Source organism: Diadema antillarum, unplaced genomic scaffold (genome assembly GCF_040938485.1).
Source record: "Diadema antillarum isolate AM-2024a unplaced genomic scaffold, OU_Dant_1.0 scf00000028, whole genome shotgun sequence".
NCBI lineage: Eukaryota > Metazoa > Echinodermata > Echinoidea > Diadematoida > Diadematidae > Diadema > Diadema antillarum.
The window spans coordinates 2,317,872-2,340,876 of record NW_027270917.1 but is presented as its reverse complement, the minus strand read 5'-3'; the positions used below and the strand labels follow the sequence as shown (position 1 = coordinate 2,340,876).

The window sequence follows — 23,005 nt, the reverse complement described above, 5'->3', positions numbered from 1 at the left end:
ACAACACGATTGGAGACTGATAATCGCAGGAGGCTACGGGGCTGCGCCTCCGTGGGGCGTAGCGCTTTGACTTGCAGGCACTGGAAAGCCGCATGCAGTGAAAGGCAACTTCTTTTAAAGGCAGAAGTCAGCATTTCAAAGTACATCTTTTGAAGGAACATTACACATAACAACACTCATACTATCAGCCATTCCTCAGAACCGAAACACGCATAGATTGCAACCAAATGTAATACAAGAATTACAATCATTCTGAAATAGTGCGCTTCTGTAAGTTTATTGTCGGAAAATGCATCTTTTCTCATGTTGATAAACAAAGTTCGACTATTAACATGAGGAAAGATTTAATAATAAACCTGACAATAACTCGCATTTGATGCACATTCAATAAACATCAAATCTTCGTTCCTACACCTGCAATGTTGCTTTGGGCTGACACAGGCCTAAATTGGAAATTACATGCTGCAGTTGCAGCAATCCACACGAGAGTTAAGTATAGGAACGCTTTGAATTTTAACATTTTTTTTTTTTTAATCTGGGGATATGCAATATTTCGGAGACCACAGGAAAACAATATATCCTAACCTATTACATAGCTGAGAATTCTGCGTAGATGTTGGTTGATTCTTGTCCGATAAAATGATTGAAGACGTTTGACTGATATCTACAATTTTAAGTACAGCTACCGAACGACTTGCAAGGGTATGGACTGAGGTTCAACATGGGTGCAAAGGGGTGGGGGCAGTGATCTTACATTCTGTGAATTGAGTATACCTCTGTTGACGCCTCACCTATATTCCTGTCAAATGAATTTACGAAAATTCGTCGCGTTGTATAGCAGGGAGGTGAAAGAGAGGTTCAACCTCTCTGGTAGTACACGTATCAAGGGACAAATGAGAACGTCACTTGAACAAAAACAACGACAAAATCAATCACCCTAACTCAATAGAGAAAATGCGCCTCCATTGTCAAGTTGCAGCGGACATGCTCTGCAGGTCTTGATGTTTATTGAATTGCGGTGCAACTGATTGTGACAAAATAAACTTTTAACCAGTTGATATCCCAATCAGATGAATCTTTCCAGCGATCATTCATTCATTGTTTGTTAGTGTTCACATCATAATGTTACGTCAAGACCCAGGATATATCTGACAGCGTTACCATGCGCCGAACAGGAAGAACTGTTCCACCTGAGAAAATCTTGGGCCGGTCCTTGAGATCAAGGGCGCCCGCGTACACTGGGCCACGAGCGAAAAGGTAATGTTCCAGTATATACTCAGATTCTGAATGAATGCGGTTAAACAAAACAAAACAAAATAAACACAAAAAACATACCGAAGTGGTTCATGGGTTGTGCGGCATCTTTATGACATCACAAGAGCTAACAAACGAACGATGCAACACCTCTTCGCGAATGAATGCGACTGTATGCATGCCTAATGGAGCTAATCGAATGAGAAAAAAAAGTGTCATGACAACGAATAAAATATACGATGGCTTGCGACATGCTCGAATAGGGCCGAAAAGCAGCACGAAGGATATACAAAATATTTCCTAAAGTAACAAGGCTGAGACCGCAAACCCAAAACAGAGCAGGACTTTCCTAACTTCCAGAGGACATGGAGGAAGTTGCCAGTAAAGGCAAGGGGGCTATACGGAAGCAAAATGTTGCTTCATCACTGAAAATATGCCTCAATCATTTCAAGCTCGAAGCAGTTTTAACATCTACAGAGTATATCGTGTTGCTGTTGCATATGTTGTATATAGTGCTGTATATCGTGTTGTATCTTACTTTTGAAAGAAACATTTTCCTTGATTCTAAACGGTCTCTATATGTACAGCATTGGTAAATCTTGGTCCTGTTTTATCTTGTGGACCAGGAAACTTTAGGAAAGTCTCACTTTCTGTGGTCTTGAATGATAATTAATTGCACATCAATCAAACTTGGCACATTTTCCGGAATTGAGAGGGAAAGCTGTCATATCCAATATGAGCAAAAAACAAACAAACAAACAGTAACAAAACAATAATTCAATGAAGACCATTATGTATTGTCAGTGAGCATTCCAGTACAATACTCTGTTTGGGGTCTGTTTGTGGTTATTGTCGAAATTTCAAAATGTCATATCTTCCTCATTTCTTATCCGATTTTTTTTTTTCCATTTTTGTATCGTTCTGTAGGGAATATTTTCTCTTTCTTTTCAAGTTTATTTATTTTTTTGGATGGATATTTTCTTCTTTAAGATCACGCTTTCTCTTGACATGAGATATAGGCCTAAATCATTAGGTGATTATCTAGAAAATACCATGCAACCCGGTTTAAACGTGGTAAAAGATCTTCAAAAAGTCAGATCGAGGATGAAGAATGCAAACATGATATAACGTTCGACAGTTCACGAACTTTGACTGCTGAAAAGACATTAACAGAACCGGGGAATTCGATGTCTTTTCAACAATAGATAGAACTAATGAGTATGATGAACACCTTTGTTTGAGTCAAATCATCGAAAGAACGGTTTCTTTCTTTTTAAGGGTGCGTGTTTTGTTTGTTGTTGGGGTGTGGGTGTCCTCACTACCCACACGTTACTCCTACAGCCCTTTGTGTATTTTCGTTATTTACGTCACTATAGTTGAGGAAAAAAAATTAATCCGAGAACGAATTATTCAAAAACAAAAATCAATGTGTGGAGATTAAAGAAATTACTAGACGAGTTATGAAAACATACTGCATGCAGTTCCGCGGACAAAAACAGTATTCTAATCTTACTCGTGTCTTGCCATTTTTACTAAGGGATATATAGAGAAAAAACATAACATTTACGGAGGGAAAATGGCTAGGACTAGGAAAGTAAAATGTCCACAGTATCAAAGTCATGGTCACATTCGTGTATGAAAACAGAGCTTTGGGCAGAGAAGCAGAATGCGAGTAAAGTACGACACAAAAACAAAAATACATTATCAATCCATACTTCCTTTATGAAACTGAAAGTAAATGCTTATATTGGTCATTGGAAAAATGAGAAGCTGTTTAAGGGATGAGTAAAGTTTTGAATGAGACCTGGTTTCAGGTTTCTAACGTATTTTAGATGGGGTAATGAGAAATATCTTATGAAATATTAAAGAGCATGAATTCCAAGAGGAAATTTATTTGATGAAAATTTGTGGTGAAATGACTGAGATGTCCAATATAAAGTGATCCTAATAAAAGAGTGACCCACTTTTTATCAGGATTGCTTTGTTTGACTTTGTTTTTGATCTATCAGCCATTTCAAAAACTGATTTTCATCAAATAAACTTTGAATTCCTCATGGTATGCTTTGTAACATTTCATAAGTGGGTCCGTATAGTATCTCGCAAAAGAGTTAAGAACCCAATTGTCATCTCAACCAATACGTTAAAAATCCCTTATAATCAATCTGGAGTTGTACCAGAGCTGTTGATAAAGTCTCATATCTCCATTTTCAAGCCGACAGCTAATAAGAAAATTCTGGAGGTGTCTAAATGAGTAGTGCAACCTTTAATGTTTTAGAAAGAGCCATCCGACGAAAACTATACCGGAAGTTGGTTCCACATCAACGCTCGGAGCGGTGTCTGGTCCACTGGCATACGACGGGCGCACCCCGGCAGTGGGTGGCGCTCCTAGCGACGCCTGGATGCAGACGTTTTTGCCTTTTCCTGTCGAACAACTACTCCGTCGTGGTTGACTAGCAATTCATGTGTCTGTTTGTTTATTTGTTTGCTTGCTCGCTTGTTTGCTTGCTTTTCGCGTGGTTGCTTGCGACTTTATGAAAGAAAACAACCTTGTTATACTACCGCGATCTCTCGTCACCCGACAAGTCGTATCAAACAGTGGGTGGCCTTGTTGCTAGGTATATGCTAGGCAGAGGCCAAAGTTGTTTTAGTATGAGGTCAAGTTGAATCCAAACTACCACTCCAGGCAGGTCTGCTTGGCCAAAAATAGGTTCCGAACAGAAACGGAGTGATCCTTGAATATGTTATGTGATCATGAGTTGGTTTGCCTACTCTCATCCTGTTTCAAACACATGGGTATTTCAGGCGGATGGTTTGTTTGTATCTATGCCCTTTACGAAATAGTTCTTTGATATCCAGCAAGAGTGTTTTGATGCTGCTGTTACTGTGAGACCTTATTGAAAAATCATTTCTAATAAGCATTTTCTCGTTTTATACCCAAACCAAGATTCGCCTAACGATGGAAACAAAATGAATGTAATGAAGGTAAACCGCGATAGACAAAGTGAGGTAAATACCTCTGATTAACTTATTCAAGGGGAATCAAACTGCTGGATGTGTAAAGAAGGGAATGAGCCAGCGACTTAATAAATGAATTCGGGATGTACACAAGCCCTTAAATCCGCCTGACTAATTACGACTTAAACAACCACGTCTAACCACATCAACCCTATACAGGAGAAAACACTGAATACTTATAAGGAGACGTGAGATATCATATCATCTACATCAAGATGACAAGGTTGTACATCATAATATTTTCTATAACCCGGACAAGACCACGTTTATCATGTTTATCAGTAACATCTCAGTTCGTCCAATAATGTTGCGAGATATGTAATTAATGCATGTCCTAATTCCTTCAAGACAGAGCAGACATATCACCAGTTAATACGTCTCAATAATTACATAAATTACTGCATTTAGTGCAGGAAGTGCCTAAATGGAAATAATACAGATGTAAGTGGTAATAGATGACGACACAATTAGAAGCACAGAAGAAAAAGAAAAGAAATGTCCAAACATGTGCATGTTTCTCTTGCATCAAAACAATGACGTTGTACATATAAGCACCCTATTACGGCATTTACACGGTGTAATAAAGCTGAGACTAACGCGTCCTTTACTGTTTACATTCGATGATGTATTTAAGCAAAGATGAAAGGTGAATGCACAAAATAACCGAATAGCTGTCACACAATGCCTCCCTTGAATTGGAGTCTCAATTGAATTAAGAAAAAACGACAACGTGCGTGTCTCAATGACAAATACATTTCTGCCGAAGAGCTTCAAGTTTGTTTGGCTTTTTTTTTCACAAAACGTGATGTAATTATGTGAAGCCTTTTGAAAAAGCACTATATAGAGTCGAAGACTTTTGAAGAAGAGGTCGAGTCGCGTATACTACAGTTATAGACAGGAGGAAAACATGTGGAGATTCACACCATGCATGATTTTCGTAGAAGTCGGTGTAAAACTCGAGTAGTTTTGCATGTTCTTCAAAAGAACGAAGCAGCTCAAGTGCTCTAGAGACTGGTGGTTCCTTGATAGGTTTTCCAAAGGAGATACCTACTTGGGTTATCCGGTAGAATAACCAAGGAAATGAGTCATCTCCCTGTATTTATCCATGAGGCTATACAAGATTGCAGCTCTAATATGAAAGAGGAGGACGTCGCAAGAACTGTGAAATCGCAAACAAAGCATGCATTACTTTATAGTGCACGACAGAGAAGACTCAATCTATTTCTGTCATCAAAGGTGAGGAATGAATCACACTTTTCTGGATGTCAACATATAACTCTTTCAATCCTTTTCCCCATTTCAGACTTGTGGATTGATACGGATATACGGATACGGATAAAGGATTTTTTTAAACCACAGACGAATGGTAAAACCATACAGTCTTTCAGTAAGGACCTCTGAGCAGAGTTTCAGCAGAACCCCCCCTCCCCCTTACAAATTTCAGGAGTGGAGTGAATTAAGCTGGTCTAGCTAGACGCTGAATCTTTCTCGTGTTTCATATGATTTTGTTTTATTTTTTAACACGTGTATCTATTACATGGATGATCATTCACGGGTGTGAGACCTCTATAGCGTCACGTGCTTCACCATCTAGTCTCAAGAGTTCTGCCTTAGTCCCTTCCACGGAAATTCAAGTCAGATTCTTGTGACGAGAGCGACCTTCGACCAGGGAGGTGACTGCATGCAGTGGACAATCTGCACCCCATTTGCTTCCTGCACTGCACGGCTGTGACAGTCAGTCACGGCTGAACGCCATTTTAGATCCGTTACAAATCGGACACCGTCAGAACAGCCCTGGCAGCTGCACTTTTCTTTTAGAAGACACCCACTTGGTCTTGAATATGTGACCGTTTGTGTAAAGAAGCAAGAAAGTCTGAAGACAAAAGCGAAACAACGACAAAAACAGCAGCAGCATCAACAACAACAGCAATAACAACAAGAAGAGCGCAAGCAATTATGAGTAGTTCAACGCATAAAGGAGTTATCACTCTCTGTCATGTAACTCCTTGGTTTAATGTGTAACGTTTTAGTGATATGAAGAGTTCAAACACAAAACGAGTTAAGTCCATTCTTGTAAATTTGAGATATTTGCGATTAAAGCTGCTAAAGATAAAGAAAATAATTTGAATATATGAGATTTCTTTTTAATCATTACTTAATGAATATTTCCTGTTGCGTTGAAAGTGAAGTATCACTGCGGAAATGTTTGATTTTGCTCGATCTGATGATCGCCTTACCTTAAAAGTGCTTTTTAAAAAGGCGCATACCCAATTTTCTGATCAGACTCTTCGCATATTATGCTGGTGGGTCAATGACGTCTAACCATTTGTTTGTTAATTGGGTTGATATGGGCGTGGCAGTGACCGCGGCATGAACACTAATTAGAGACAAATTCATCGAGAATATGACCTCTCTATATTATCCATTCCCTCCAGTCCTTACACGAATGGCTCTAATGAAAACCATATTTTGAAAAGAAGACTTTACGTGATCTGATGTGACAGCACATAATGCTTTTACTTCTCGAGAGGTCCCTTTAATCGTCGAGCTACAGGTGGTATGTTTCTTTGTTTGTTTTTTGTCGTTCCATATTTCACATTTCAACAAATAAATAAACCATAAACATAACAATACAAAAGCATGGATGAATTGTCTAGTACAGCATTTAAGACGATTTAACGAGAAAGGGTTCATTTAAAGGGTTACTTAAGGTTAAAGGGCTCATAAAGTTTTTGTGAGACCTAATTTCAGATTTGTACGATTTTTTGGTGAGATGGTTGAGAAACCTCTTGTGAAATATGATTAGGAAAGGGCATGTAATTCCAAGAGGTATTCAATGTTTATTTTTATTTTGATGAAAATTGGGTTTGAAATGGCTGAGATGCCCAAAACAGAGCAGTCCTAATAAAATGTGGGACCCTCCTTTTATTAAGCTCGCTTTGTTTTTCTTTGTTATGGCATGTCTCAGCCATTCCATAACCGATTTTAATCTATTAAATACAAATAAACGTTGAATTCCTCTTAGAATGGTATATGGCCTGCATTATATTTCATAATAGGTTTCTTGATATCTCGCAAAATGAACAGCCCGCTCCTCATTTCCACCAATACTGTACTCTCTAAAAAAAAATCGAGTGAAAATATTCACTCTTAAAAGAGTGAATACTAAAAGAAAGTGAATTTCGAGTGAAATTGGAGTGAATTTTGAGTGAAAATGTTCATTTTCACTCATTTTGGAGTGACGTCAGGATCACTCCAAAATCTTCGAGTGATTTAGAGAGTACCTACCCCACCCCCTTTAACATTATGCTGTACGTAGCTCCATGCCTTGGCGTTCGTCGTCAGTCACGCAAAGGCCTTGACTATAGTAAACGAGTACAATCAATCTCAGTTGGAGTCATGGCATCATGAGTCAACTTTGTCAGAGAGAGTCAATAAAGTCAGATCCAAACAGCATGGTATCACGTCATAAGCTTTCGATACTTTTTGTCAACACGTAAAGTAACCGAGACACACTACGAGTATACCACCTTCGAACATTTCTAGAAAGCTAAAACACATGGTACACTGGCATGACGTCATCAAGGAAAAGCCTAAGTTGCTGCAACGACTGGAAATGAAATGAAAAAGTCGTGAATAAAATACCGAAATCCAACAAAAGTACTGAGGACGTGACAATGTCGAGTTTTTTTTTTAATCTATGCAATGTTGTCCCTTGTCACGTGAGTGTGACGTCACATAATTTTTCCACGCGTTCTGTTTCTAAAAGAAGGCCATAACTTTTATTACATCGAACGTTTGGATATAATTCATATGTAAAAACATTAAGTTCCTTTACATTTCAAAAGGTCCTAGTTCAAGTGGGATATACGAACTTCTCGTTTGACTGAATTCTGTTTATATGAGCTGTATGTTTTCTTCTATCATTGTATAAATTTTGACTTAGAATTTGCTTTCACTGAGCAAAAGAAAGGAAAAGAAAAGAAATCAAGCATATAAAATACGGCTATGAACAAACAAGTCAGCAATGTCATGCGCATCACTAGACTATTCTGTGCTGTTGATGCTGCTATTTGTTTGTTTGTTTGTTGTTGTTGTTGATGTTGTTTTGAGAAAGAGAGAGAGGGGGGGGGGGAGGGTTGACTAGTGCGGAATAAGTCTATCTCCTTTTCTATTTTTTTTTTTCATGCCAGAGCATCGGGGGTCATCTTCTTCTTTGATTTTTTTTCTCTTTGGTTGCTTTGATCAATTCTTCTTGTTATTGCCTCCTCCTGCTAATTGTATCCTTCGCTGCGTGCCATCGGCTGGGCTTCCGGCGCGTCATCCCATCACCTTCCCGAAGAGAAAAACCAAAATGAGAGCAGACTTCGAGGACGCAAAATAGGAACATGGGGCATTATTGTGACAATCCGATACATAATTCCCAATTATTGATGAGAAAGTAGCGAGGGAAGGAGCGAGAGATTATTCAGCGGGTGCAAAGGAAGGTCACTTCTTCATGGGCTAATCAGACGTGCAACGCAGGGTGCCCATTATTAGGTTTAGTCCATCGCTAGGTTCAAAGATCATAATTGACCACCTCCGTGTTTAAATGGTCAAGTCAGAAAAAGAAAGACCCCCGCCCCTCCCCGCCCTCCCCAAGAATGATTCAGAAGACTTACAGTTCTGAATAGGACAGCTTAATCTTGCGTACGGAATGAGGTTAAGTATCTCTATTGGAAGCCATTTTACTGATGATTCTTGTCAGGATATTAACTGAAGGAAAATATGATCTATTGTGATGGAAGCACCAAGCTTCCTTAGGTCTCTCCTATATACCCGCCCTAATTAGAAAACATGAAATTTCATTCATAAAAGATATGATTAAACGTTAATACACGGATGCACGTCCGTGATAATAACTTCTAATGTTAGTCCTCTTTCATCTTTAAATTTTGAGATATAAATAGGTTAGCGACTTTAATTTGTGCTTGTGAAACGGCTTTGCAATCGAAAATCATCTATAGTCGGCCAGAGCGTTCTCAGAACGGATGTGTATACTATAAACACCATTTACTTCATAAGCAAGAATTTTGGACAGATAGACCTCTATATCCATTATAACTTTGAAGGTCAGTGAGTCCAAATAATCAACACTGAATGACAGCTATAGGTATAGAGTTCGGGAGAAACAGTGACAAGAAACAAGCATCTTTCCCTAACATTCATGAGAGAAAGCGACTGCAGCAGTCAACACAGGGGTTCTTCTCGAGTGAACATCGTCAGACAGCAAGTGCACGAGAGGATGAAAAATGTAAGAAGGGAAGAATTTGGGAAAAGGCTATATTTAGCTCTAGACAGATCCTAAGGTGAATGAGCCCCCTTTATTTTTGGAAGTGTTTTGGTTATTTTGCGGTACACTGCGTTTTCACCTTTACTTTCCTGCTCGTAGATAGCCCGTTGAGTTATCGTTGCATGCGATGTACAGATAATACAACAGACGCAACATGTGTTCATAACAGACTGTTCAGCCACAACGTACTGTAATACATGTATAATCGTATGACAGTATCTGTCTCAGTCCTCATCACCGTCATATTTCATGAGAAGCTCATGAATGTGCACGACTCTCTCCCTTGCGCAGTACGAACTTCAAGTGCGGGCTTTGCGCACCGTATTTTTGCAAGTTGCGTTGGATTCATTATTGGTAGTTTGCAAACACTCTCACCGTACTTGTACGATGACGTGAAAATTCGATGTCGAATGTCAAAACGATGTTCAAAATATCGTTTAGATAATATGATGTTATTAATTTTCACACGACGTATCAATATATACGGTCATCCAGACACATAAAACATCCCATATCCATACGTCTCATATCCATACGTCGTACTATATCCCTATAGAATAACTCTCTAGTCTGAAAGGGAGTAGAAACCAGACGATATGATAAAATATTCTTTATCAGCGCGCACAGACCCTTGATAATAATCCTCGAGATGTGATGCGGTGTAACGGGGAGAGTGAGGGTAGGGAGAAGCTGGAGTATTGAAGAAAATGTCTTCAAGTATAACTTACTAGACATGACTAATGGTCTTCTTATATGACGAGCCCAGTCACTAGAAGCTGGCTAGGCCCCTGCTTCTAGGGGTTAAGGGCGTTAAGCTGACCATTACCTTAATAACAGGACGCAGCTGAACTCGAGGGACTGTTTACGCCCTCTCGACTGTCCACACCAAAGACCTTGACTGGGGACAGACAACTTCTACGGGGAAATTAGCTGTCGGTGAAGAAAGCGTGAGTTATTTACTTCTATACTGTAGGCCAACGTCAATCAGTAAATTTTCGAGAAAATTGGTTTCTGTGATGCCTGTTATGCTCGCCGCCAAACAACAATGCAACGTTTTTAAATATCCTCCACTTATCTAGACTCTCTTTTTTTTTCACGTAAATTTGGGTATCTCTTATTTTTCAACCAACCGCTAATAATTCCCTGGATTAGTAATACTGTAATCATAATAAAACTGTTTTCAGCTAGTCCTTTTTAATCTGAATGAACAAATTACGTTTAATTAAATTAAATTAAATTATTAAATCCACGCATTTATGTCATGTATTTGAGCGTTATTTTTCTAAGTATCAATCGAAGTAGAGCACTTAATACGGAAGGGATACCTATGCGGATTATGCCAAACTTAGTGAATTGGCCACACACACACACACACACACACACACACACACACACACACACACAAAGTGAAATCAAACAAACACTAAAGATGAAATTGGGCATAATATACAAAGTCCGCACTTTATAGAGGAGAGGGCCTTTAAAGGGATGGTATAGTTGAGGATTCAGCTTTAACTTTTTGCGAGATACTTGCAAATCCCTTTACGAAGTGTTAAAAAACATACAATTATCCTAAGAGGAATTCAAAATTTATTGACATAAAAATAATGGCAGAGAGATCCAAAGATAAAGTAAGATAAAGCGATCCTGATAAAAGGTCGGTCCCACCTTTTATTATAGGATCACTCTGTTTTGGATATCTCAGCTCAGCTATTGCAAAACTAATTTTCATCAAATAAACTTTGGATTCCTCTTAGAATTATATGCTCTTTCATATTTTATGTTTCTCATTATCGTTAAAAAAAAATCATCAAAAAACATTGGAAACCTGAAGTCCAATCTCAACCGAAACTGTACCATCATCCCTTTAAAACCGAGACTGCTCCAGTTAGGAGACGGAGTCGGAGCCGAACATGTCTCGCTGAGGAGTTCACAGCGTGTGTGCGCTCCTTTCTTCCACAGTGATACAGATTCCGCTGGCAGCAAAACGCTGAATTGTTAGATTGAACAACACATGCGTTATATTCTGAGATATAAATCCCCCTTACTTTTGGATTCACAAAAAAAAAGGAACACGTTTAGACACACACGCATACAGCACATAGGACCTACACTTCACAGTCATGTAGACCAAGATGTCATCAACTTGGACTCCTATATTGCCATGAGCGCTACCAGGATTTCGCAAATTTGCGTAAAAATATAAGAGGAAAAAATAACGTGAAGATTTGGCGGGTATCCATTTGCCAGTTGGCGGGCATGTTGTCTGATTCGTCACCATCCCTAGCAATTTAGAAATATGAAATTAGTATATACAGTAGGCAGTAAGCGATGTATCATTTGGGTCGGGCCTCACTGTGTATGAAATTAAAGGCGCATATCACTTCAAGAAACTAGCCACAGTTGCCAACTCTGCTGAAATAATTATGTAGCTCTATGATGAAACCCTGTTTTATCACATACGCGCACTCAACTTTCGGATTATCATAGGGGATTGCTGCAGCTCCGTGCATTTCAACAGCGGTGAGCTGTCTGTAAGTGACTGACGCACCGAGCGCATTGATTGAGCGAGACGAAACTCGCATTCACGCAGATATCCCCCTGGTGGTGGATCCATAATTCAATTGCCTAAATGCGACTTCATCAGAGCATCATAATCGGATAGCCGTCAGCACCCGGGTGGGATGAGAGTGTGATCCCTCGACAATCCAGCGAACGTTCATGACTTACATTTCGTGCAAAATTAGTCACAGCAAGATCATGTTGCTGTCTCGGAGTGTGCCTCTTAAAATCAACATGCAAAACAACACAGCCACCCCGTCAACTACCGTTTGGTATACATGCAAATACAGGAAAAACTTGTTTGTATTTCATATCCTGAAAAAGTTTGCATATCGCACAGTTCATCAATCTACCGAATGCTAGCTCAAGCATGATCAATAAATTGAATAAAAAAAGGATAGGACCTCCAACCCCTCCCCCCCCCCCCCCAAAAAAAAGCACATTTCTAGTTTACGGGCTCCCGAGATGTCACTGTTGGACTGATTTTCCTCACTATTCAACCAAGTAGCGCTTTGGTAATAAAAAGCCTTTAAAAACACAAGATTCGGGGTGTTTTCATATAGGGCTGATCATATCTATTCAACGTCATTCTATTACTTCTTTTGAGACTATCTAAAATATTTCAACGAAATGCGCGAGATAACTAAATTATTCACAAGAAGAACTAACCAACCAAATACAAGCGATTTACAAGAGTCTTCATGTAAACCTAATTGCCAATACATAGAGCTGTTTAAACATTCGATGCAGATTTTTTAATGATGTTTTTCATCAAAGTGATAACCATGGAAATAGAACAATGAATTACCCCCACCCATAGAAGAAGTGCTCTGATCCGGGTTTTGAAATCGACCCCTTCAAGTATAGGCCTACACCATTCCTCAAAATTGCTGCGTAATTCATGTGTGTGTTTTTTGTAATCTTCAGATGGAAATTGACCAAGTTTTTGCTACAGATTGATAAGTGCCACTCCAAATCTTTATGATTTCTCCATGTAGTCATTGTCATGATTAAAACAGACTTTATCATTTTTCACAGGAGTGGTTTGATGTACAATTAAGGCATGCATTTTGTTATATATATATAAGTAATATTGTAGTTCTCCGAATATGTTTTTCTAGGTAATGTTTGTATAAAACCCTGTTCCAAAATAGGAAGAAAACGTTTGGGTTTTTTAAAATCATATTTACGTCGAGACAGCTGTCTTCAAGATAATACGGATCTCCTCACACACACATAATGCACATAATGCAAACTGGAAAATCTCATTTGGTTACCTCTTACAGCACCACTGTTCCAAATCCACATTGTAACTGCATTATGATAGCATTGTATGTGGTCTCATCTGTGGGTGAAGTGATAGCTGACGAGCCTGCGAGAATCGGCGAAGACGTTCACAAGATATTGATTGTGACAAGAGTCACAGGTTGACACACCGCTTCGACGCCCTCCTGGTAACAACAACAGCAACAACACTCCATTCACGTCCGCATCACGACTTACCACTCCTCTCGTCTTGTGAAGAAAAAAAAATGATGGAAATGGGGAGGGAAAACCTCGCCTCTCATCACCGTATCGTCTGCCTCCCTCACACACGATATCTCCGCCTCGTCTTGAGTGAAAGACATAGGAAGGCATAAATCCACATCGTGCTGACGCGAAATGATAACACGAGAACGATAGTATGACCTGTAGCTCCTTGTAACAGCCATACCTAATTTCTTGCATGCCGCCACGAGTCACATCGTGTACAGGCGATCCGATATCCTATTCCTAGGTGGATAGTGATTGATGCACGTCTTCAATGGAAGCCACACCAAGACGTGATTCTTAAAGGAGTCAACCTCTATATATATCGGTGATTTGGGGTTTTGGGGGGTTTTTTTCGTGGGGTTTTCAGGTTATGATTCTACATAATGGATATTTACAAACATTTGTATAAAACTTCACCCTTGCCTTTGGTGTATTAAAAGAGAGAAGCCTCGCGTGATCGTTGTATTATGAAACAATTAGATGTCAAATAGCTTCAAGCACAGTCTTGAATATGGATAAACACTTTCTTTGTAGTTATGACCCGATTTTCTTCCTTTTTTCTGTTCTTTTTAAACCATGTATATTCTGCAATTTGATAACACATATTCATACGACACAAAGTGAAAGAGGGCTCCTCCAGGATCTTAGAAGTTCAGTATGACAGTCTACTTATAGCCTTCTTTCCAGACGATCGAGTGTCCTTTCAACGAATCGAAGCTGCCGAGAGGCTATAATTTAAGCCATCAGCAAAAGCTGCGTCAATGACACCAGGGAGAATGTGTCACTTGCACACCAGTTAGCGCCCAACACTTTGAAAAGACTGGAAAACAGTATTACCTGTGTTTCCTTCATTATGTGATATTTTTCTGAATCAGTGAATCGTTGAATGTTAGTAACTGAGATATCTCAAAGAGTACAGTACGATATGACGAGAGGTCAAATGTCATGAGATGACACTCTTCGTAATGTCAAGCCGTGTCTAGCAAACTTCCGCGGTTTCAGGTTTTTTCATAATGCTTGCGCGTGTGTATGTGCGTGATTGTTAAGCTCACGAGTAATTCAAAACTGCTTAACATGCTTAGAGGGGATGAGGTAAACCAACTCGAGCTACAGCATTAACATGAGTATGAATGAAGGCCTACACAGACAAGATATCTTTACGTCACGAGCTTAGATGGATGAAGGGATACCGAGTGTATACCAAGGCCACTCCAATCTCGAAACCATTTCCACGACATGTAGGCCTATAGGACGATGGAGCTACGTATACAGAAATGCGCAAAACGGTTCATTTTTTCTCCTTTGAATTTGAAGAGGAAAGGAATATAAGACTTTAAAAGAATAGGATGATGATCACATAACTATAAATATCATATTCAATATAATATTAAGTTTTCAGTTTATATGTTGTTTTTGTTAGTATTGTTTCATGTAAGGATTTATCAAACTTTTTCAACACTCATGCTTTCCGATTGCGCTTTACTGAAACCATTCAAAACCCTGCATAATGTAGGCCTATATGGGAGCAATTGCCACGGGATCATGTACCAAGCAAATTGTCTCTTTTTCACTCCATGCATGGTCATGATGGTGTGGTCTCCATTCAAGTTGCTGGAGATATCCGCTTCAACAAAATAGAAACTTTTTTGACAGAGTCTGGTACAACAGAGTGTGGTATACAACAGAGTGTGGTGTATAACAGAGTGTGGTATACAACTTGCTATACAACAGAGTGTGGTAAATGGTATACAACCATGGACCTACATACCTTCTTCCTGGGTGGTGCTTTTCTGGAAGACGGCCTCGACCTGCGTGCTGCCAGAGCGTCTCGGAGAAGATCACCCTCCATCCCCATCTCTTCTAGAGCTTCTTCCTCACTGAGCCGGAGGACGATCTCCTCCAGGCTCGGACTTTGTTCCTCCTCCTCCTCCCTCCTCTGATCGGTCCCGCTCCTGTCGTAGGAGCTACTGAAATTCCACAGCGAGGAATCCTCGGACCCCGCCGACTCCGTGGTACGACCCTGGGTAAATCCCCGAGTTCTGAAGGTGGTCACGTCCGGGTCGACTTCGGCGATCGGCCGCCGAGGTCGCTCCGAAGTCGTCGTCGAAGAGACAACATTGGCTGAGGCTAAAAGGGAGTTGAGTACGACGTAGGTTACCAAGACCGAGAGGTAACTGAAAACGCCGGCGGTGTGACCGCGTAGATTCATGATTCACGCGTGGTGTGAGCTATACGAGTCTGACAAAGTTTCTGGAGCTCCAAATCCACAGAGTGTGGGGAATGATCTCAAATGAACAAATATTTATAGGCCTGAAAGCGTCAACATCAATCCATGAATGAACGAGTATGAAGGAAAAAAAAAAGTATTAGACAAAAGAGCAAATGAGGCAGCGATGAAGATTCACGGCGGACCCAGCGCGTTTAGACAGGTATATTCCGTGCGTCAAACTGATGTAGGTGAGTGTCCATCCTGGCAGTATAAAGAGTTACTGAGGTGAATCGACAAGTTACGCTATGAAGTCAATGTGGGCCTGTCGAGCGACTCGGTCGCCGCCGCGAGCTACCAACCAACGAACCAACCAACTTCGGTTTTTCTTTCTTTTCGATGTTTTTGTTTTTTTCTTCTACGACTAGCCGGACTCTTCCATTGCGCCACGCAGGGGATAGCAGCTCGTCCTCGCGGCTTGAAGTAGTCGTATAGAACCGCTTCTCGTCCACAGTCTGAATATCTTTGTAGGTTGCGCGATCAATACCAGCGTCTGTAATGGCGCGAAGCGTAGAGGTGGAAATCACTTCGGAGTTGCTAATTATTGCCAGCGTATAGATTTGTGAGTAATTAGTGTTAGGGAAATCAATGTGCTTGGAAATCATTGAGAGATTTCTCGCATGATCTGAAATAGTTACACAGCAGGCAGCTGATATTCTACAAACAGAGAGGAATGTTGATTTACTCCTATTATTAGGGAGCCGGAAATAGAAAGAAATTACATGTATCATGGTTAAGTGAAAGTCTGAATTAATTAATGTATGAATAAGACTCTAACTTGCTGTTCACCTATCAGTTGTTACAAAGACTGCTGTACTTCATAAGTAAAGAAAATATAAACTCATCGCTGGTTTCGTTCTACTTTTCATTTGTTCTTGTTTTGTTTTGTTTTTGAGTTTTTGTGTGTTCTGTTGTTGTTGTTGTTGTTGTTGTTGTTTGTTGTTTGTTTTGTTTTGTTTTGCTTTTTTTTTTGGGGGGGGGGGGGGTCAGGTTTTTTTTTAAATATATTGCTGAACTATAACCGAGCCACTCCAACCCTCCTGTGGCATTTAACCCCATCCAACACTTTTCTCCTGCCTCCCTTCGAACGGAATGATCTTCGCAGAAGTAATATGATAAACACATAATCAAGGTTGCTTTCCCCTCCCTTATCTACAAGATTCATTGAAAAGGTATAACCCCTCTTGTAGGTTAATATCATCAAATTCTTTGCTCTTAGACGTTTCCGGAACCATACCCATTCATGGGAAGACAATGCCTTTTCTCACAATCGTCCCGCACTGTGGAATAGTCTCCCCCTCCCCCACCCCGTCGTCACAAACGTAATCATTTCTTTTGTAATTCTTATCTTTATCTTTTAATCTCTGTTTCTTGCTAATTTTCATTATCCTCTTTCACTATCCCCCCCCCCCCCCCCCCCCCCCCGTTCCGCGGCTCCAGTGGCGTGCGTCTGAAACCAAGAAGCTCCTTGCTGAAACCTTGTAGAAGGCTGAAGATGTATCTAAAGCGCGTCCTCTTGTGTTAACTGTACAGACAATGTTAGGTCGCGCTGTCCACTGATCACCTTTGGTTGAGAGCAGTGGGGTTGGTTTATATTTTGTTGTTGTGGTGGTGGTGGTTACCTCATTGATAATGTGAAGGTTTTGTATTGAACGCACCCTCTTGCGTCAGCTTTACAGACAGTACGGCACAACGAATTATCAACCAGCTACACCTATGATATAGGTCTCACATCCAATGTAAAACACGGCCTTGCTGAAAACAAACAAACAAACAAACAGCTGTCCAGCTGAAAGCAGGATACGCTTTCTTTTAGATTTATGGGCACTACATTGGGGTTTGTTTCGGAGACACGAGACATTTTAAATGGTACAACCGAAGTCTTTCTGTATACGGATATCGGAGCGAAATTTGAGCCCCCTCTTGCAAATTTCAGGACTGAGCGGACAAGTGGGTCTAAATTAGGAGTGAAACACAAAAGACACTAAATCTTTCTTTTATACATTATACACATAGCAGGTGTGTCTGTGGAGAATCATTCACAGTTTGAAGACCTTTGAATTAGAATTGTTTGAAATATTTGTCTTCTCATTCTTCTTTTTCTTTATATCTCTTTTTACAAACATTTACTGACACTTTCTCAAACACAAACACAATTCATGCAAGCTCAATAATTCAAAGTGTCTTAATTTTGACAATAATGACGTTTTTGCACGTCATTATCCAAGCAAGCCATTTTAAGAGATAAGCGCCATTTTAAAACATTTGAAAGTATTAGTATTCCATCATCAGACAGAGCAAATAAAACCTTTCCAGTGATACCTCACTCGTCACATAACAAGGAATGTTCTTGAAGTTATGATTAAAAATGTCCTATATTTTCGTTGGTTTCTAGCAGTTTTAACGTTTAATTGCAAATATCTCAAACTTGATACGAATTTAGTCAACTTGTTTCGCAACCAATCTCTTCATAATAAGTATAGAATCATGCTGTAATGTAAAACTTTCATTTCTTCTTTTCAGTTTTCAATAGTCAATGCTTTTGGCTGCCTTTATCTTACTGCTCTTCTTCAATAACTTATTCTTTGGCAAACATTTCTTTTTTCTTTTTAAATTGACAACCCATTCTGGGTATATAAGGGTAGAAGGTGTTTTTCGTGATTTCTCGACAATCTGGACTGGCCGCTTACCATTCCTCCACCCACACAAATATTTCTTACATATCCCCAGTCTCCGGCCATCGACCGACCCGACCCATGGGTTGCGGGGAACATCGATTGTAGACACTCCGACTCACGCGTTCCTCGATAATCGTCTGTTTCTTTTCATCCGTCAGCTTATCAATCAGGCATTGTCCGGACACCAAAAATGGAGGGGAAAAAAATAAAGGAGGGGTGGGGTGACAATGGAAATCGGCACCCATTCAAGTTCGTCGCAATAGTTGGAGGTCATCACTTGCAATCCTTGTAACTGTAGGTGAAATTAGGTGTGAGAGTTCCCGCCAACATTCATTTTTACAAAAAAAAAACCAAAAACAAACAAACAAACAACAACATTAACAATAACAACAACGACAACGTCCGGAACAAGAGATATGTAGAAAAAAAAAACCTGTTTAGATTCTGCACTGACGTTTTACTGACAAAGGGGAAAAAAGAAAAAAAAACATATAGAATCGAAAATTGTGACAAAAACCGTTAACGTATTATGTATTAAAAGAAAACATTCTTAATTGACCTCATGCTTAACTATCTATATGATTTTATTACAGTTTATTTCATCCCCAAAGAAAAGGTGGAAAACCGCACGAGAACGCCATTATGAGCAGAGCCTAACAGGGATTATTCAAAGCAAGATTATAATGGTTTACCAAAAAGTCTTGACTTAAGACAGAAAAAAGATAATAATAAGTAAAGGGTAATTTGACGAAAAATGAAAGATATCATGATAATTATTGACACTCATCACGTAATTGTGACTGTTGTTACTGAATCGTTTAAAAACATGTGATGCTCTGAATTTCCATAAGTTTCTACCCATTTTCCCCTTTTATGTTTCTGAAGAATTATTCAAATTCTTCAGTTGCAATGAAAATATCTCGAAGGACGAATTTCATGAATATGAATAACTACGTAGTACTCGCTGCATGCTATAAGGATTAGAACCAACACTAGGTGTCGGGCGGAAGCTTGGTGGTCTATAGTGGGGATGACGCATGTCCGGAGATCAGGAGGTCGTAGGTTCGAATCCTGCTGGAGTATGTACGCCCATGATTTCTTTTATCATGGCTATGGACCTACTAACGAATGGACTTTCAACGAAACCTGCCACTTTGAAGTACGAGATCCGCCGCCACCTAACTATGCGCATCTCAATGAGTACATACAGGTGACTCAAAAAATGATGATTGCATGATCACGCATCGTCACTGACAAAAGAATTGTTTCCCTAATTCTGGTCTTATTTGGCTGATGCGTGTTTTCAGACTGAAACGTCTTTGAATAAACGTCAATTATGAGAAGCAGCAAACCTCAGAACATGACTGATCTCGTATCATTGGATTGGAAATAATCGATTCGCTCGCTAGCGTTCACACATATGACTTTGCCTATAAGACAGACATATCCTCTTCCCTTGCTATCTGTTTTTACTCTGGAAAAATGTGCGGAAAAGGTGGAAAATGAGATAACAAATCATGATCAATTAGCCACAAACTTAGCTATCTCTTCAAAAGTACCTGCATTTCGCTAATGAAAATGTCTGAGAGGTGATTATACCAATACATACCACAACTGCACATGCATTCTTATTTAAGACAGTTGTTATCTTCTGCGCATTTAGTTTATAGATTTTTCAAAGCTGCGTTGTGTTTTGCCCCGGCTTGCCGGCGGCGGAGATCATTAAGATCAAAGCAGGGAAGAATGTCCAAAATGCTTTTGTGACACTTTTGACATAGACAGTGGCATGCATTAATTAAGGAAATGATTAATGTCCATGTGTAGTAGATCCATGCTACTACTATACAAAAACACTGATCAATTCAGTGCTTATTTACGTTGATGTAGGACAATTTGTAAATCAGTTGCAATTAAAACATCTCGACGGAAGAATTTCATGAATTTGAATAAAAAATCTGAAGTTCAAAGAGTCTGTAACAATTCCACTGTATAAGAAAAGAGCCAAACAAACAAAATTGACACTATAGTGCCATTCAGAGATCCCATAAGCTAAATGTTTGTCAGGCACTATACAATGTAGCATAAATACCTTCCAGTCAAAATAGACACCTGTTTACCTCTGCACTCGAGTGGCGCCCACACAAGTAATATACAGACAACCATTAAGGAAATGCCACTGGATCGTGGGCGAATATTTACGTGTGTGGGCCAATAGCTCAAGGCTCCAATGCACTTCTCGGAAGAGTGCATGGCATGTTGTGCGATTTTAATCTTAGATTTTTTCTTCATTCTTCAGTTATTTCGTGGACCTGCTTCGACACAGAATGTCGTGTAGCATTTGCCGTTGGCTGCTTCTGCTAGATTGCGCTCATTCACACATACAAAACAACGGCAGAGTTTGTTGTATACCACCTCCTTGGTTCTACGGATTCTCCCATTTACAATGATCGCAAAGCCATTAACTTCGTGCATTACAAACACTCTCATAATGGCTACAATGTCACTAACGCCGCAAAACTGTGTAAAGGCCCCGTCACACTACAGCGAATGCCCAACGAATGCCCAACGTATGTCCAATAAATTTGAAAATTTGAAGATAGCCTATGTTAACATCCATTGGTAATACTAGAATAGTTCGTAAAGTGCTTGGCGTTCTTTGTATTCATTATCTATTCGTCGGGATTCGCAGAGATACGCTGGAGCCGATTTTATTCTTTAAACATGTCCAAAATCTCTAGCGTATCTCTGCGGATCCCTATGAATAGCTAATGAAATCAAAGAACGTCAGACATGCAAACTGTCTTCACATTTTCGCATTCGTTGGGCTTCCGCTTGGCATTCGTTGGGCATTCGCTCTAGTGTGACGGGGCCTTAAGCAAAAATCTTGAAAACACCACTATAAGTCAATGGAAAATTATCCTTTATGAAAATTGTGGATCCGAATCATGATTCGGATCACCACTGAAACTATCACTGATCTCGTTCCATTTACCACTGCGGACATATCCTGAAAATGCTGTCAAACTCCGTTCATAACTTTTCGAGAAATATTCCAAACAAACGGACAGACAAACAGACATGCAAACAAAAACAACTAAGTAACAACCAAGCCCCGGCAAAAACATACACTCCTTCATAGCGTGAAAAATGAATTAGAATCTGCAAGATGGTTAAGATCAAAGGTGAATAATAATTCATTTGCCTGTTTCTCAGACAATGAAAAGCTTTAAAGCGTTGATTTTTTGTTGTTGTTGCGACGTGTCGAGTCATGGTGTTGTTCTCTCAAGACACATTTCAAAATCCTTTATAAGCGTGATGATAACAGTAAAGTTATTGCAGCACAGCGAGGATTAGACAAGATAGAATAATGAAGCGTTTAATTTCTTTCACGAAGCAGTATATAACGCAACACACAACACGCGATACAATGCTAGTTGTCACCAACAACATTACAACCATATTTATTCTCTCAGCCTTATGTGAGTACAAAAAACAAACAAACAAACAAACAAAGAATCAAACAACTCCAAAACCAACCATCTATTTTGTTAGCCTTAACGTTGTCTGTATACTCTATCAACAAATACTGGTATATCACCTAATGAGGTAGACAGAAAAATGTAGAGATTTGTTTTTTTTTTCATACTATCCAATAAAAAGATGATAAAACACACATTCCTTGTAAAGTGATTTTAGAAGGTCCTAACTGCGACTAAAACTGTTCAGTAATGCTCTCAGAATGGTTCTAAATGCTATAGAAAAAGGGTCTCGAAAGCCTTGGAAATGGTAATTCGAAAGGCGCTGATGAGGGTTTCAAATATAAGGCCCCAAAATAATGCAAAGAACCCAGAGCTCAAAAATGTGCTCACTTCAGAATTTCTGTTACTCTTCCAACCATCACCTTTAGCCTTTGGTTGCCATTTAGATTTAAAAAAAAACACACCAAATCCCCGCGCTTCGGCTGAAGAAGATAGTCCATGAGCCAAGACCCGAAAAATGGGTTGTTGGTACCATCTGAGGTGGCACAACCTTTTTGGTGTCAGTTTGTTTGTCGGGCATAGATATGCTTATCAAGCTATGATAGCATTTCCAAATGAGTAGCTTAGTCATAATAAATGATTTTTTAACCAATTTGGTCTCGTTTTTATATCTCTATACTTCTGAATCGAAACTAACCGCTATAGAAGGGAGAGCACTGTCTTCCGTATGTCCACAGGTGTTCTGTTGTAAACGCGGTGCGCTTAGTCTTTATTCAAGGCAGCGAAGGTAATATCCAAAGGGTTATGATGTCGACAACTGTCACCCGGTGCGCTTAGTCTTTATCTAGACCAATGTACCATTATCATATCTAAAGTTCCTCATAAA

General features: G+C 39.6%; 1 protein-coding gene across 2 annotated transcripts in view; it reads right to left on the bottom strand.

Moving 5' to 3' along the window:
• Window positions 1-16,129, bottom strand: part of LOC139736678 (uncharacterized) — a 77,844-nt gene extending 61,715 nt beyond the window's left edge. Inside the window, exon 1 of one of the 2 annotated variants that reach the window (XM_071647428.1) lies at window positions 15,465-16,129. In XM_071647428.1, the coding sequence (XP_071503529.1) occupies window positions 15,465-15,905 (441 nt within the window). In that variant the 5' untranslated portion in view covers window positions 15,906-16,129. Of the gene's footprint in view, window positions 1-13,666; window positions 13,820-15,464 lie in introns of those variants that run through there. The other variant, XM_071647435.1, reaches the window with a different exon arrangement.
• Between the last annotated feature and the right edge of the window lie 6,876 nt (window positions 16,130-23,005).